The following is a 14,813-nucleotide window of genomic DNA, read 5'->3' on the forward strand; positions in this document are numbered from 1 at the left end:
AGTCATGTAAAGCAGTGCAGGCCAGATGCTCTCCGTGTAGACATTAAAGGATTCCTTTTGGCTTTTTTTGACAATTAGGTGTACCCTCTTTGCCAGAATACAAGGTTAATCCTCATATACAAAATCTTTTTTCAATAATATTCTGTTTTCAAGTTCTCTCTGCCTATACAAACTGGTAATACTGTAAGTAAGGTTGAGATTCTGGATCTTTAGGAATATTGTACTACTGTCTGATATAAATGATTTATGCTTGCCTTCTGCTCTACTGCTATTTTTAATGCTTTCAATTGCACAGTAGTTCACTGTGGTTGCACCAAAAAGGGTTTCCCTTCAGTCTGGTCTTTGTCATGTCATAAAGCAGCTGGAGTGTGATGGGCATTACCATAACTGGTTTTTAAACTTCTATTTCTGCAGACTACCCAGTTAATTGTAATGTGAAACTGCCCTTCATCTGTGAAAGGAACAATGCCTCCTTACTAGAGAAACACAATCCCAGTTACCGCCCAGCGCAAGGAGGTTGCCCTAAGGGCTGGCATCAGTTCCGGAATAAGGTACAGAGATAACACAAGTTCATCATCCTTGCCTGTTCTTCACAGTCCAGTAAGCTGGAATGCCTGTCTGAAAGAAAGGAGGAGGTAGACCCTCTGTTAAGGAATAGACTAGAAATGGACTTTTGAAAACTAAGTATAGTGATTAAAATAATCTCCTCCCCTTTTTGTTCCTTGTTCAGGATTGATGGTTTCTTAAATTCAAAGCATTCATTTTCAGATTGTTTTGCTTTCCCATCACCACACATTTAGGTCCAAAAACATTGGTTGTAGTGTCTAGACTTGGGCTTCTTCTTTGGATGAAGAGAAGGATTCGAAAGGGAGAGGATGAGGTTTCTGTGGCAGAAGCATGTTGTATCTCTTCTGGAGTAATCATAGGCAGGCAGCAAGGTGGCAGACACCATTTCCTGAGTTGCCTTAATGATTAAATTTACTTAAGAATAAGTGAGCAGCTTTTAAGAATTAACCAATAAGTCAGAATCCATAGAATAATTAATTACTTCAGTACTATGTTTTAAGGCAGTCGTCTAAAGTCTTAGTGAGACTCATTCCTGTTGTTTGCTCCACCATTATTCTTTACATGTGCATCAAATCTTTGCATTACGTTGTACCAAAGTTTGCAAACTTACTTCACATCATTGCAGAATAGACCTTGGAGTTCCCAAGTATTTTTTCCCTAAAGGTAGCATATTGCAAGTTCCTGACCAGCACTATCTGACTGCAGAGTTCATGTGTGAGTTGTCATTCCTAAAACAGTACATGATTCTGAGGTGGCAAATAAGAATTACTGAATATGAGTGAGGCATTAGTCAGGGAGATCATTTACATTTAGCTACTCTGCTGAACCAAATAAATGTTTGCAGCTAGTATCATGTCTCTTGCTTTCTGCAAAAAAATTGTTATATTTTATTGCAGGAAATGAAAAGTGAGTTTTTAGGGTTGGTTTAAGATTTTTGATTTATGTCTTAGGCAGAATGGTATGATGAAAATAATTTTCATTATATTTATTTTGCAGTGTTTTCTAAAGATGAAACCTGAACATTTAACATTTAATGCAGCTAATGAAAAGTGTGTAACTTTTGGAGGCTCTCTTCCATCTATCTCAGATCAAGCTGACCAAGGTATGGTGGTGAGCTGAGGGCACTTTAGTGTGCAGCTTCTCTTCTGTATTCAAAATAGTTCTGCTTAAGAGTTTGAGCATAAATCACAGGCATACTAGGAGCATTCTAAAAATCCAGGACTGATTAAAAATGTTTTGTCTGTTGTTTGCATCACTGGAAACATAACATGGAAATGCAGTTACCAGATACTTGAACCAGTTTGAAGAGCAAGGAAAAAGTTGCAAAACCTTGCACTGAGAGTTGAGCATAAAGTGGTCATCACTGAATGAAGACTTGTTTGGCTTTCTTAGCTAAAGCATAACTGAGACTGTAGACTTTGCACTGTGAAAAACCACCTTAGAAGCTGCTTCCAAGAGAAGCTCAGCTTTGTATGTGGGAATGAGGTGGCAAATACAATGCCATCTGGAGCACAGGACCCTCTGTTTCTGCATGTGCTGAGCAGCTTAATGTGGCAATGTGTCCAGAGTGACCCCCTTTGAGCTCTTCAGGACACTGAGGAGAGGATGGAAAGCAGGAGGACTGGAAGACAGAACTCTTTCACCTAAATCAACTAAGGTCAATGAGAGAAATGCAGTGAGGAAGAAATGGTTTCACATTGGCTGCAAGTAATGTTCAACAGTAAACTGATGAATGATATGGCTGAATTTGCAACTATATTCTTGTGGATAATTAAGAGTTCTCTGAGGGTGTATCTGAAGTAGCTCAGTTGAATTCTGCAGTGCCCACAGTGCATATTTTCTTTATAAGCAAATAACCCCTTGCCAAACAAAATATGGTAAATAGACTAGAGAAGTCAGGAGTGTACCTGCAGGCAGCAGCTTAATGGTAATTGTCTTTTACTGCTGTTATTGGGGAGGAATAGGGCTATGTACAGGAATATACATGTCTCAGGCCTGTGTGTTTTGTATGTATTTAAGGTTGGAAAAGCACAGCCATTTTGAAGTGTAACATAGCAGGATCCCTTGTGTGATTTGGTGCATTTGGAAGTGTTTGTTATTTTGTCTTGTTTGTTTTTCTTTTCTCTGTGATGGAGACCACCTATATGGAAAGGAGACAAAGTCCTCTTAAAATGTGCTTCTTTCTGTGGGCTGCCTCTACTCCTCCCAGTGGTATTGGGGGCTAGCCCTGACCTGCAAATCTACAGTGGCTTTGTCTGCTTCAGAAAATGGGCTGTGGCTAGTCTGGCATGTGACCAATAGCTGAAACATGCCAGCAGTAGCTAATTACACAGCTTTGATTTGTCTTTCTAAATTAGTCAAGTTTAGTGAATGTCTTTGCTGCCTGAGGGCTTACCAGAGCCCATTATTTCTTGCCAGAATGGTCACTAAGAGGGGTCTGATACAAGGTTTACCTGGCTGAATTTTTTTTCAGCTCAATCTGACTTCATTTGACCTGTCCTGCAATCTCTGATGGTGGGGTGGACAAAGTCTGCCAGAATCCAAAAAATGTTCTGAGTTATGATATATAAAAGAGAAAGATACTTCTCTTCTTTCTCTAAAAGTGATAAAGCTTCCTCCATCAATTGAGAAAGGGCAGCAAGACAAGAGAAGATCTTGCAGACTTGTGGAAAAGCAGCTTCTTAAATTTGTGTGTGAATAAAAGACTCCCAATTAGTGGGCAAAGGAACAGGTTAAATCACCTAACTTCTCCTCAGCTCAGAATTTGAAGGACAAATACCAATAGCCTGCTCCTTTCGGATAAAATCAATATGAAATGTGTTATCAAATGGAAGGAAGGGATGGTAAGCATTCATCAATCATGAAGGGCTGGAAAAATTAAATTAACACAAACAAGGATTGCATTGTCTTACTTACATGAAGTCTTCTTTTGGAGGTTTACTGTTTTCCTAACCACAATATGTATATTTACTCCTCTGTCCAACAGATTATATAACATCCTTGCTTCCTGGCCTGCCAAAAGATATTTGGATTGGTTTACAGTTCCTGTTCAGTACAAGGGAAAACAAATGGATAGATGAGAGTAGACTATTGTATAGTAACTTTCACCCACTCCTGACAGGGAGATTAAGGAAAATTCCACTGGATGTAAGTTCTGACTTTTGACTTCTTTTGCCTATTGAGTAATGAAATTTGGAATGTTGTGTCAAGAAAACCCCCCATGTAACAGACCAAATTCCCCAGTTAGTCATTTTAATTGGCCAACAGGGTGGCTGACAGTACTGGAGTTCTGTTTACCTTTACTTGGATGACAACTTCTGAAATGTATTTAGCTTAGGAAAACTTTCTGAGTCCAGGCACCTGGTAGTGTCTGTAAAACAGATAAGCTGTATAAGCTGTATTGCACCACTCCTTTGAAACTTCTGAAACAAGTTCAGACAGCTGGGGTTCTCCTAGACTCATGTTACTTCACCTCTACACAAGTATGTTTTTACCCTATTTGAGTCTGATAAGGATATTTCTGTTTCTCAGCTTTTTGATGAAGAATTTAACAATCAGTGTGGTGTAATCCTCAATGATCCCAAATCACAATATGTTGGAACATGGAATTTCACTGCTTGTGCTGACAGGCACTTCTTGGGTATATGCCAGCGGTCTGTAGGTAAGTTTGAAGAGTCAAAATAAATTGCAGCCAGAGTTTAAAGGTGCATGTACCAGGAGACTTTAATGCATGTAAATTATTTCACTTGAAGAGCAAGATTCTTGTAGAGACTGAGCAGGTAAATTCTAGAAAAGCAGGGTGTAGAGGATGATCTGGGGCCTGTTTTGTCAGTCATTCAGAATTTTCCCTATTGTGTTTCATAGGCCAGTTCAGGGAGAATTTGTTTTCCTGAGAGACTTTGTGCAGTCTCAGTGGAATTACACTTCAGCAGACGGGTCTTTAATGTTCTGTGTGTATAGAGGTCATGTACACTGAGGGGTGGAACAAGTGGTTCCTTTTTCCTTTTCAGAACTGTGGAAGTGAGAAACCCTAGGAGGGAATCGCACAATATTTATATCCTCCTTAAGTACATCCTCTGTCTTTTAGTTCTATGAGAATATAAAGTATCATAGACTTTAAATGTTGAAGTTGGTCTCTCCCCAGAGAAAACTTGAGAGTTGACTTGAGTGGGATTTTTTAATCTGAACTAAAAATAATATTCAGATGTCCCCATGTGGGTTGGCCAATACCAATTACTGGAATAAGATCAAACACATGTAGTTATTATGTGCATTTAATTACTGCTATGGGCTAATGTTCAGCATACCCACTTCTGAGTAGGTTCCTTTATATAAATAATCCTTTTAAGTGATGAACATGCTATCTTCTAAAAAAGAATCAAACACAAAGAAACCTAGGTGTACAAAATGCCCAAGACTACACCCACCTTCTTCAGTCTCAAATAGACAGAGATTTCCACCTCCCACCTCCATTTAACATACAAAATCTTCTTTACTCAGTGCCAAATACTCCAGAAATTCTAAGTGTTAAGATTAGAAGTTTGGATGGAAGAGATGTCATAAAAATGTGAAAAGGAGACTTTTATCAATTGGAGGTTGACGGTGTATCTGTTTATATCAATCTCTTATTGGTCTGGAGTGACTAAATACTCAATGTTTCTTTGCCACAGCTGCAGAAGGTGTAATGAGAAAGGTTTTTGGAATGACAGAGAATGTGTCCTGCTATGGTCTGGTCTTGTACTGTGTTAGGGATCCAAGCATAGTTTGGGTTGGGAGGGACCTCAGCAGGTTGTAGGGACAGCTGTGTGAGAGTCAAAGCTGTCTAGGGCTTTATCATCAGGAAAAAGATAATTCATGTTCATTGGAAATCTTGGCATGACTGTGTTTTGCAGAATTTCTTGAGATGGTAATCATCAGCAATTATTTTTTCAGAAATGAACATTTTGCTTACTGCCTTGTTTCCAATTTGGTACCCCTTGATGTGTGATGGCACCCTGGGTTCCATGGTTCTCTTTTGTAGCTGTTTACTAAGTGAAAGCATTTGGCAGCAGACAAACTACTTGAAACAATCTGTTTGAGCCTTGTCAGTTTTCTGATCTATTGAAAGCTGTAAATATCAAATTAATATTGTGTTTCTGTCGTCATGTGTTTTGGAAAATGGCCCTGTCAGCCAATCAATCAGCCATTTATATACTGGTATTTATAGAGTGATGCCTCCCCTCACCCCTTGCAGGCATTTTTCTACTTCAAGTGTTTTAAATACTGGGTGAGTTCTGCCTTTTGCAGAATGAGTTTCTTTTTGGTTGTGTATGAAGCTTTTGGGTTTACCATTTGTGTGCTTAACCCTACCACCCACAGGAGTATTTGCATCTTCTATTAACTGCAGTGGCCATGCATCACTGAGCTGTGCCTTCAGGTGTGGTGCTGGTAGCTGTGATAACACTCTGTGCTCAGAGCACAAATAGTGAATTATCTCCCTCCCCATGCAAGCTGATTTTCTGCAGTTAGTTAAGTGGAGGTGAAAACAGTTCTCACTATATTCATGGATGGCAGTAAGGAGTTCTGGGACTGCTGTACCAAGATCTGCATAGACAGGTTCTGTGGCACAATAGATTTGCATAAGCATAAATCCACAGGCTCCACAGAGATAAATGAGTCATGTTTGGCTGTTGCTATATTACAGCAGAGAGCACTTGCTCTCTCATATTTGTGTATAATTGAAGTTAGAGAATATGTTTTTAATTCAATAAATTATTTAGCAATTAATTTAAAATAACATATAAAAATAAATGAACCTAAATTGACAAAAAGATATTTAATAATACATTGTCTGAAAATAATAATTATTCTAAATATATATTATTCTATCTAAGATATCAATGATGCTTGCTTCTAACTATAATTATCAGCATAATCTACTATCTAAGATTTTTTTTTCCCAAGTGTAGTCAAACAGGTTTTTCTGATTGTTACAGAGATATTGGGACTTTAAAATGTATTACAGTATTTAACTACCTAATTACTGGACTTCTTTTCTTATGTATAGGTACTGCTGATAACCAGACAGAGCAAGTCATTAATGAAACATTGAGCTATCAAAATGTTCAATACATGTTAATTCTGAAGAATTTGTCCTGGAATGATGCAATGGCTGCATGCATAAATAACAAGATGCAGCTGGTTAGCATCACAGATCAGTTCCAGCAGGCTTTTCTTGCTGTTCAGGCTGCTCTTCATAATTACCCACTCTGGACTGGACTCTTCAGCAGAGATGTAAGTTTTGTTTTTTCCTCAGACTGTGGCTTAAGGTAATTTCTACAGTTGTGTGAAACAAAACCTGAGTTAAAGAAATTCAGTAACAAATTACTCTCTGGGCTAAAAACTGTCTTAATTTAGGGATAACCATCTCAAGATAAATGTTTTAAACCTTCAGTTCTCCAAGTTATATATTCTTGAACTCCACTAGATGAATTGATGATGATGATAAAATTATTTTAAAAGACTGATGATGAAGGGATGCATTGTAGGGTGGCAGCAACATAGGTTACTGAGTCATCTCTTTTGTTTACAAATGAGTAATGAGTGTTGCCATTTAATATCATCACCACTGTTTACAGTACCACTCTAGAAAGATGACCCAAAAATCTGTTTTGGAAGGGCAAAACTACAAGTGGCAAATAAAATTCAAAATTAATCATTGAATACTTGTGGAGATGCATTTTTGAAGTTTAACTTAGATTCTATTGTTACTTCATGTTATTTATACCCGTGTTGTGAGTCTGAGAGAGGCATCTCTGAGACAGGTTAGTAGGTTTTTCTTTTTCCCTATGGTTTGTATTTGGTAAAAAAAATAAAATCATGCAGGAGGGGCTGCTTTTTATCTTTATTAGCTGGAGGACCTCTTGAAAATCTTTATTGTGGATTGAGAGATGTCTCAGCTGTTAATGGGATGGCTTGGGCTTGCTGGATAAGTTTATCTCTTTTGTCACACACATAAGTCTGGAGATAATTGCAAGAAAAAAGTTAGAATTTTTTTAGAGGTGCCTTACCTACACAGTATGTTGGTGTTCATGCAGCACTGTGGTGTTATGTTCTTCTATTGTCACTTCTGGGCTGCTGGATACTTTAGCAAATAGAGGAAAACAGAAATTTGAGTATATAATTTATGGAGAATATTTTTTAAATTTTAAAGGAAATAACCATTTAATCTTAGTGAAAATGGGGAAACCAGACAACCTATTTTCCCATCTCTTTTGATTTTTTTTATATGTAAGTGAAGATCAAATGATTCATTTTGGGGCATAGAGCTCAGGCATGCACTGGCTCTTCACTATTGCAACACTTCATTATTTGGGCACAATTAAAATGTCACATGAAAGGATATTACAATGCAACTGGTCAACAGAACTTGTTACTCCAGTGCTGAAATCAGACACAAAAGAAAGATATAAGACAAATTACACAACAGTAGGGGGATTTCCCAAAGACTTTCAAATGTAAGATTTTTTTAAAGATAGCATGCTGCTTGTTATGTGTTTTTTTTTTTTCCTGCATCCTCCAGGGCAGGAACAAGTCTGATGTATTAAATCAATTAAGTATTTAATAATTACTTTCAACTCAATATAGAGTAACTGAGACTGGACTTTCTTCTCAGTTATTAGCAGTTTTCCAAGATTAGGAGATGATATCCACCATTTCCAGATGCAAATGATGCAGTTTGGACATCCCATTGCTAGGCCTTCCTTCCTATGAACAGTAGTGAGACATTACCTTTGGATAATTTACCATTCAGCTAATTTGTATTTTTGCAACTGCAGAACTTAAAATAACAAAGCTTGTTATATTGTGAGCAGGAAATAGCTCATGAGGGCAGTGGAACACCTACCGTTCTCATCAAAGACACTGAAAATGTCTAGCCAATGTAAATGTATTATCTGCACCTTATTTTTTTCTGTGTAAGCTCATCCCTTTTGCTTAAATAATGCTAGGGTGGAAAACATTATGGCTGGCTGGATGGGAAACATGTGAGTTTTAGTCGCTGGTCTGAAGATGATGAATACACAAATGAAGAATGTGTGTTTTTGGATACTGATGGCTTCTGGAAAACTTCTGACTGTTCCTCTGAAAATCGAGGAGCTATTTGCTATGCATCACAAAGTATGTATGCAACCATCATTTTTATAAAAGTTGACTTTTATTTTATTATGAAATGAATTCAATGATTTCAGCTTGTAACTTCAAAATTACAACATTTTAAAACTTATATTTTCTCCAACAGTCTGATTTCTATGCCCTTAAAAAAAAAAAAACTGTCTTCAAAGACAGGGGACACGCACCTGTTGGTCTTAATCTAATTGTACCTTAGAAATAAATTCAGCATGAATGCATTGGGTTAGTACCCTTATTGCCAACTGATCCTGTCTTTGCACTGCTTCTCTGAGATTGTTGCATACTAATCTCTCCCACTTGCCTGTGGGAGAAGATTAAAATATCTTTGTACTGTTTACATCTTAATATTGAAACCTCCTGAAATCTATTCAGACATGGAAATCTACAGGGAGAAGGTATATGGCTATATGGAGAAGGGTAGAAGGTTGACACTGAATTGAAAATCATCATCTGAAGTTCACAAAACCTTTCTAAATACCTACTAATTATAACAAGACAGGAATGCAGTAGGATGTGGTTTTTTTATTTCCAGGAAAGAGCTGTGCTAGTTGTGTATCCTTCAGAAAAAGATTTTTCTGAGAGATCATCACAGACTTTTTCTCTATGAGACCATAATGATTTGTTTTGGTTTTATTCTGTGAGGGGACACAAGCCACTGTACATCCTGAGTCAGAGTAAAGTGTGGTGTTATGACATGATTAATTATTTTGTGCTTACAGGCCAGGGAACTGCAGTTAATGATGTCATACTCTCACTCCTCAAATATTAGATAAAGCCTTAGAACTAAGAGGTGTTGCTAGCTGTGAAGTAATTTATTTGTTACAGTGGTCTGCCCTGCACTGGAGGCAGTAAGAGCTTCTGGTTATTGGCCTGCACTTAGCACTTTTATGTGAGGATTTATTTTTAAACCTATTTAAAATAACTGAAAACTTGCAAGCATCTGTATTCTTTAGTAGAGCTTACTGCTGGTTTGTTACTTTAAAAAAATCACTATCATGAGGAAACTGAAAATAACACATTTAAAGGATGACAACTTAATTTGTCTTACAAGTTTTTAAGTGGTACCTGAAAGTGCTTTGTGGGATGCCAGGCCAGGTGGTGCTATTAGTAATTCATGTCCTGATGTTGTCTTGTCTTTTTTTTAGAGAAGACTGAAAAAGAACAAGTTACACAAGTGAAATGCCCACATAAGATTAAAAATACACCCTGGATATCATTTAGAAACAATTGCTACACTTTTATGATAACAAAAAATAGATGGAGAGAACTGAAGCCTCACGAAGCTCATCATTTATGCAGGAATATGAGTAAGTACTTTGTCATACTGCAGGTATTTATGGACTTGGATCAGCTTGGAGGAGATGAGTGTTGGATCTGAGTCACTGTCTTACAATGACTGAGAGCAGAGTGAATGTGGGGAAAGGCTGTGGCAGTAATGCAGCAGTGTAGCACTGCCTGGTGCTGTTTGCCTTAGCACTACCCTGATGGAAAGTGCCAGAGCATGGATAGGAGAGTTGAGGAAAGAGGCTTGGAGCTGCTGAGCTCTGAAATCTGAAAAATGGCAAGGTTTTGTGTCTGTTTGGGGATTTTATGATAATGTGCCAGTTTTAAATAGTTTGGGTAATTGTTATACCCTTGGCAACATTCTGGCTTTACAGTTGCATTTACTTTGTGGTTTCCTGCTGCCTCCAGCTTTGCTGAGTGGAACACTTAAGTGAACAAAGTAAGTAGAGTGAAAAGCCCATGGACATTTTCTGTCCATCCTGAATAAAGTATAACCTTAGGAACAGCTTTCCTCTTGTATTAAACCTTCAGACATTCATATTTCCAAAAATTATTTTAAATTTTTTTAATTGATTACAATTCAGTCTTTTTATTTATACTGTTTCTCTGATAGAGCAGTTCAAGCGTGAAAGTTCACTGGTATTTTTATGTTCTATGCAGAGAACTTTTACTACATACAACTTGTTTGTCACTTCATCTCTGGAGCTGAAATCTTTCACTTATCCACAAAACCAGGGATAGAACCATTGATAATACATTTGAAAATTGGTTTTGCACTGTTCAATTAGTTATGTTGTAAAGATCTGGCCTTTACAGAGGTTGTAATCTGTAATAATTGTTAACATTAATAGAAAAAAAAGTTTCTTTTTTAACTTAAAGGTGGATTTGTAAGAAAGTAATGTAAAAAATGTTTCAACAGACCCCGAAGCATTTGTTCTGAGTGTTCGAGATGAAGAGGAGAATAACTTTGTTATTGAGCAGCTTCATTCATTCAGCGGTCTGGCTCTGTGGGTCTGGCTGGGTGTAATTTATGATGACAGTGGTAAGATTTAAGGGTTTGTTTTTTTCTTATTAACTGGATCAGAGACAAAATTTGGAGCATTAAGTGCACATTCTTTGCACGTTTCAGTTTATAACCAAAGTCAAAGTGAATGCAAACCTGTACTGATGATTTATATTTGTACTTATCTTCTAGAACAAAATAACCTGACATGCTCTCTGTTTGAGTGATAATTAGATCCAATATGATCTGTTTAGTTTAGATTTGATTTCCCTGTAAAGTGGCCAAGATGAGTAATGCTAACGTATTTAGCACTAGATATGAAACTGATTTAGAATAATTTGCAGTATCCCAGCATTTTTTCCAAAGTGAACATCTCTTAATATCATTAATATATTCAAAGTTAAATGGTGTTTGTATACATAATGCCAGTGGTTTAATAAATATGAAATATTTTCCACAGATAAAGTTCTCAAGTGGTATGATGAAACTCATCTGACTTACAATAACTGGAGGCTGGGAAGACCGATCATAAAGAAGAACAATTTTTTTGCTGGTGTAAATCTTGATGGGTTTTGGGATATTTATAATTATTCTCAAAGTTGGCACGCTAATCACTACAACATGTACAGTATTCTCGCCTGTAAAATCGAAAGGGGTGAGTAGTATTGGAGTGTTGGGTGAGGGGTCATAATTTAAATCATAGCTTCTTCCTGCTGAATAAGGCTTTGGTTTTGCTCCTAGTGAAACACATGGCACAGCTGAAATGAGCATCTGGGGTCGTCTGGTCAGTCTGCATCACTGCTGTAATACTCTGATCAGGAGAAATGTGTTTGCTGTGCTCGTCCAGTAACTGCTGAACTCAGTTCTCCAAGTAGCAAAAGTAAACTTACCTTGATAGAAGTGGCTTGTAGTGAGCACTTTAATGCTTGAGTTACACTGAGATAGATGGATTTTAATGCTTTCTGTATTTTTCCTAGTAACATGAAAGAAATGCACTCAACTTTTCTTCTTATTCTTTGCAATAGGACACCAACAGCACAAACCTCCATTGCCCGACACCATTCCACATGGAAACAGAACATACAGGATCCTTCAGAAAAAATTAACGTGGTATGAGGCACTGAGATTGTGCCAACAAAATAACAGTGATTTAGCAAGTGTACACAGTGAATCAGAACAGTTATTTCTAGAAGATATTGTCAAACAGGATGGTTATCCTCTGTGGCTTGGGTTGTCAATTCATGATGTAAGTATATATTGTTGGGGACGTCAGTAACAGATCTGTAAATAATGTTTTGGACAAGATATGAAATATTTTTGATGTTTTTTTTCCAGTTCCTTAGAATCTCTTTTCCATGTAGTATATTTTCAACCCTGTGTAATGTGTTAATATTAAATTTTGGTGAATGTAGGCACACTAAGATATTTCTTCCTACTACCTGACAGTTTAAAATAATAGAGTGTTCCCTCATCGTTCCTTGCAGCACAAGCAAGCATGATTTGCCGTGCTATCTCTAGAGGCTTCAGACTTTATGGCCCTCTGTAGAATCAGATTTCATTAACAAATAGAGACAGACAAGGCTGTGTGGAACCTGCTTAGTTGAGGTCAGGACTGGCTCTCCAGAGCAGTTCAGGAGCAGCCTGTCAGTAAGTTAAGTGTCCATCCTCCCACACACAATAGCAGGAGGCAGCTGCAGATCTGCTTACTCCTCTGTCTGCTTTACTGTGGAGCCAAAAGCCTGTGGGCCTCATCTTGCTCCCCTCACTAACTGCCAGAGCTGCTAGTGGTAGTTAGTTGGCAGGAATAGTCCTCTGCAGAGGTGTGTCATTTCTATGCATACGTGGGAATGGGTCCCCCCCAACTGACTCCTCATTGTCATGGGTTTCCAGGAGGGTATCTGAAATAGGAGGTAGCACTGCAAACCATCCCTGAGCTGCCCAGTTCTACTCACTGCAGCCATCTCAAGAATTTAGCAGTTTGCAACATACCCACTAGTGTTCATAGCAGGGAAGGCAGATTGCTTAAATGGAACAGCAGGGTGGAACCAAGTAAAATGTTCCCCACAGGATAAAACAGGCACATTGCAGGTTTAAACTTGTGAACATGCTGTACTTTCTCAGTTCCCACAAATAATAAAAATTTCTATGTTAAGAAAATGCAAACTATGTTGTACATTTATTTACTGTGAATTTAGATGAGACCACCTGCTCTTTAATTTGTCACTCTACAAGGGACAAATATTGCTACATGACTTAATTCACAACGGATGAGATTTAAAGCACAGTCGTGTGTAGTTTAAAAAATTTGGTTTTTTCCTTTATTAGGGAAGTAAAGCTAATTTTGAATGGTCAGATGGAAGTGACTTTGACTACTACCCCTGGGAATTAGAAAACTCAAATACTACTGAGAACTGTGTTCTTTTGGATACTAAAGGATTTTGGAACCGTACAAAATGTACTAATGTTGCTGAAGGTGCCATTTGCTACAGCCCTCCAAACAGTAAGTGTTATTTTTAAGGTTTTGTGTAGTTGTTTTTACATGTTGTATTTAGAAGTAGAAATCAAGGTTGAAATACTGCACATGATTCCTTTTTTAAGAAGAGTTTTCTATCAGGAATGATAAAACACTTTTTAATACTTCAGGGAGATAAATTCTCATCAATCCAGTGGTGAAAACTTAAATCAAATCTGGTTACTTCTTGAGCACTTGAGATAGGAATATCAAATATATGTATATTTTCTAAATCAAAATACTTATCAAATATACACGATAAATGTCAAAACCCACAAAAACAACAAAAGTTGTTCCTAACAATTTGGGATTTGTCTTGTGCTCATTTTTAAAGAAATTCATCCATGACTCAAGAAGAAGGAATGTAAACTAATTAAATAGTGGTTGTTGGTAGGAGTAGTAGCCCTTGTTAATACTTATCGTTGTGTTATTCCAGAGACTGGGCACAAACTGCAGCAGAAATAACATCCATTTCTTTGTCTTTGCAGAGAGAAAATTAGAGCCAAAGCAAGCAAGTAGATCTTCTGGATGCCCACAGAGCAGTGGCTCCCTGCAGTGGGAACAGTACAGGGATCACTGTTATGCTTTTGACATGGCATTCTACAATTTTTCTGTGTATAACGTGGAAGAGGCTAAGAGAATCTGCAAGAAGCTAAGTAGGTTTAGACTCTTTATCACATTACAACATGTAATAGAAGTCCACTATTTGAGAAGAAATAAAACCCAACAACCTAAAATCTTATACTGGTTAGACTTCAGCTTTGCCATTTTAATGCTCCTTGAGTTTAGGAAATGCAATAGCAAGCTTTATAGCAAGAGGAAAATTCTTAATAAAATACTGCAACATGCTACAGATCATTTGGCACACAGGTATCAGTAGATTAAATGCAGGTAGCCAGTTGAAGAAGATTCAGAGGTTTAATGCTTGTGGTTTGAAGGAAGACATTTTATCTGCATGCAGAGTTAGTGCTGTTGGCAGGGCTTTCTTATCCTTGCCATAGCTGCTTGCTGATAGGGAGCTTGCTAACCTATGAAACGGTTCAAAGGGTATGTATGTTATAGATATTAAAGCATGTAACAAACTTAATGTTATGTCACATTAAAGAATTGTCTATCTTCTTTGCTGAGCTACATGGAGAATTGTATTGCAGAGACAATGTTAATCAGTTTCATGGACAGAAGGTTTAATCACCCTAACACAGAAGTTAGTGACAGATGTAACTTTCTTTTATGGAATCATCTTATGGTGTGACGTTGGACTCACTATTTAGAATCTAA

The 14,813-nt window shown here is 37.5% G+C and overlaps 1 protein-coding gene across 2 annotated transcripts in view; it reads left to right on the top strand.

The window, feature by feature from the left end:
• Positions 1 to 14,813, top strand: part of LY75 (lymphocyte antigen 75) — a 43,541-nt gene that overhangs the window by 24,561 nt on the left and 4,167 nt on the right. For both annotated transcript variants that reach the window (XM_058809253.1, XM_058809254.1), the window contains exons 21-32: positions 415 to 551; positions 1,564 to 1,669; positions 3,554 to 3,714; positions 4,099 to 4,228; positions 6,614 to 6,840; positions 8,556 to 8,724; positions 9,882 to 10,043; positions 10,940 to 11,062; positions 11,484 to 11,678; positions 12,049 to 12,269; positions 13,349 to 13,523; positions 14,024 to 14,191. In XM_058809253.1, coding sequence (XP_058665236.1) covers positions 415 to 551; positions 1,564 to 1,669; positions 3,554 to 3,714; positions 4,099 to 4,228; positions 6,614 to 6,840; positions 8,556 to 8,724; positions 9,882 to 10,043; positions 10,940 to 11,062; positions 11,484 to 11,678; positions 12,049 to 12,269; positions 13,349 to 13,523; positions 14,024 to 14,191 — 1,974 coding nt within the window. The remainder of the gene's footprint in view (positions 1 to 414; positions 552 to 1,563; positions 1,670 to 3,553; positions 3,715 to 4,098; positions 4,229 to 6,613; positions 6,841 to 8,555; positions 8,725 to 9,881; positions 10,044 to 10,939; positions 11,063 to 11,483; positions 11,679 to 12,048; positions 12,270 to 13,348; positions 13,524 to 14,023; positions 14,192 to 14,813) is intronic.

This window comes from Ammospiza caudacuta, chromosome 8, assembly GCF_027887145.1.
Source record: "Ammospiza caudacuta isolate bAmmCau1 chromosome 8, bAmmCau1.pri, whole genome shotgun sequence".
Classification (NCBI taxonomy): domain Eukaryota; kingdom Metazoa; phylum Chordata; class Aves; order Passeriformes; family Passerellidae; genus Ammospiza; species Ammospiza caudacuta.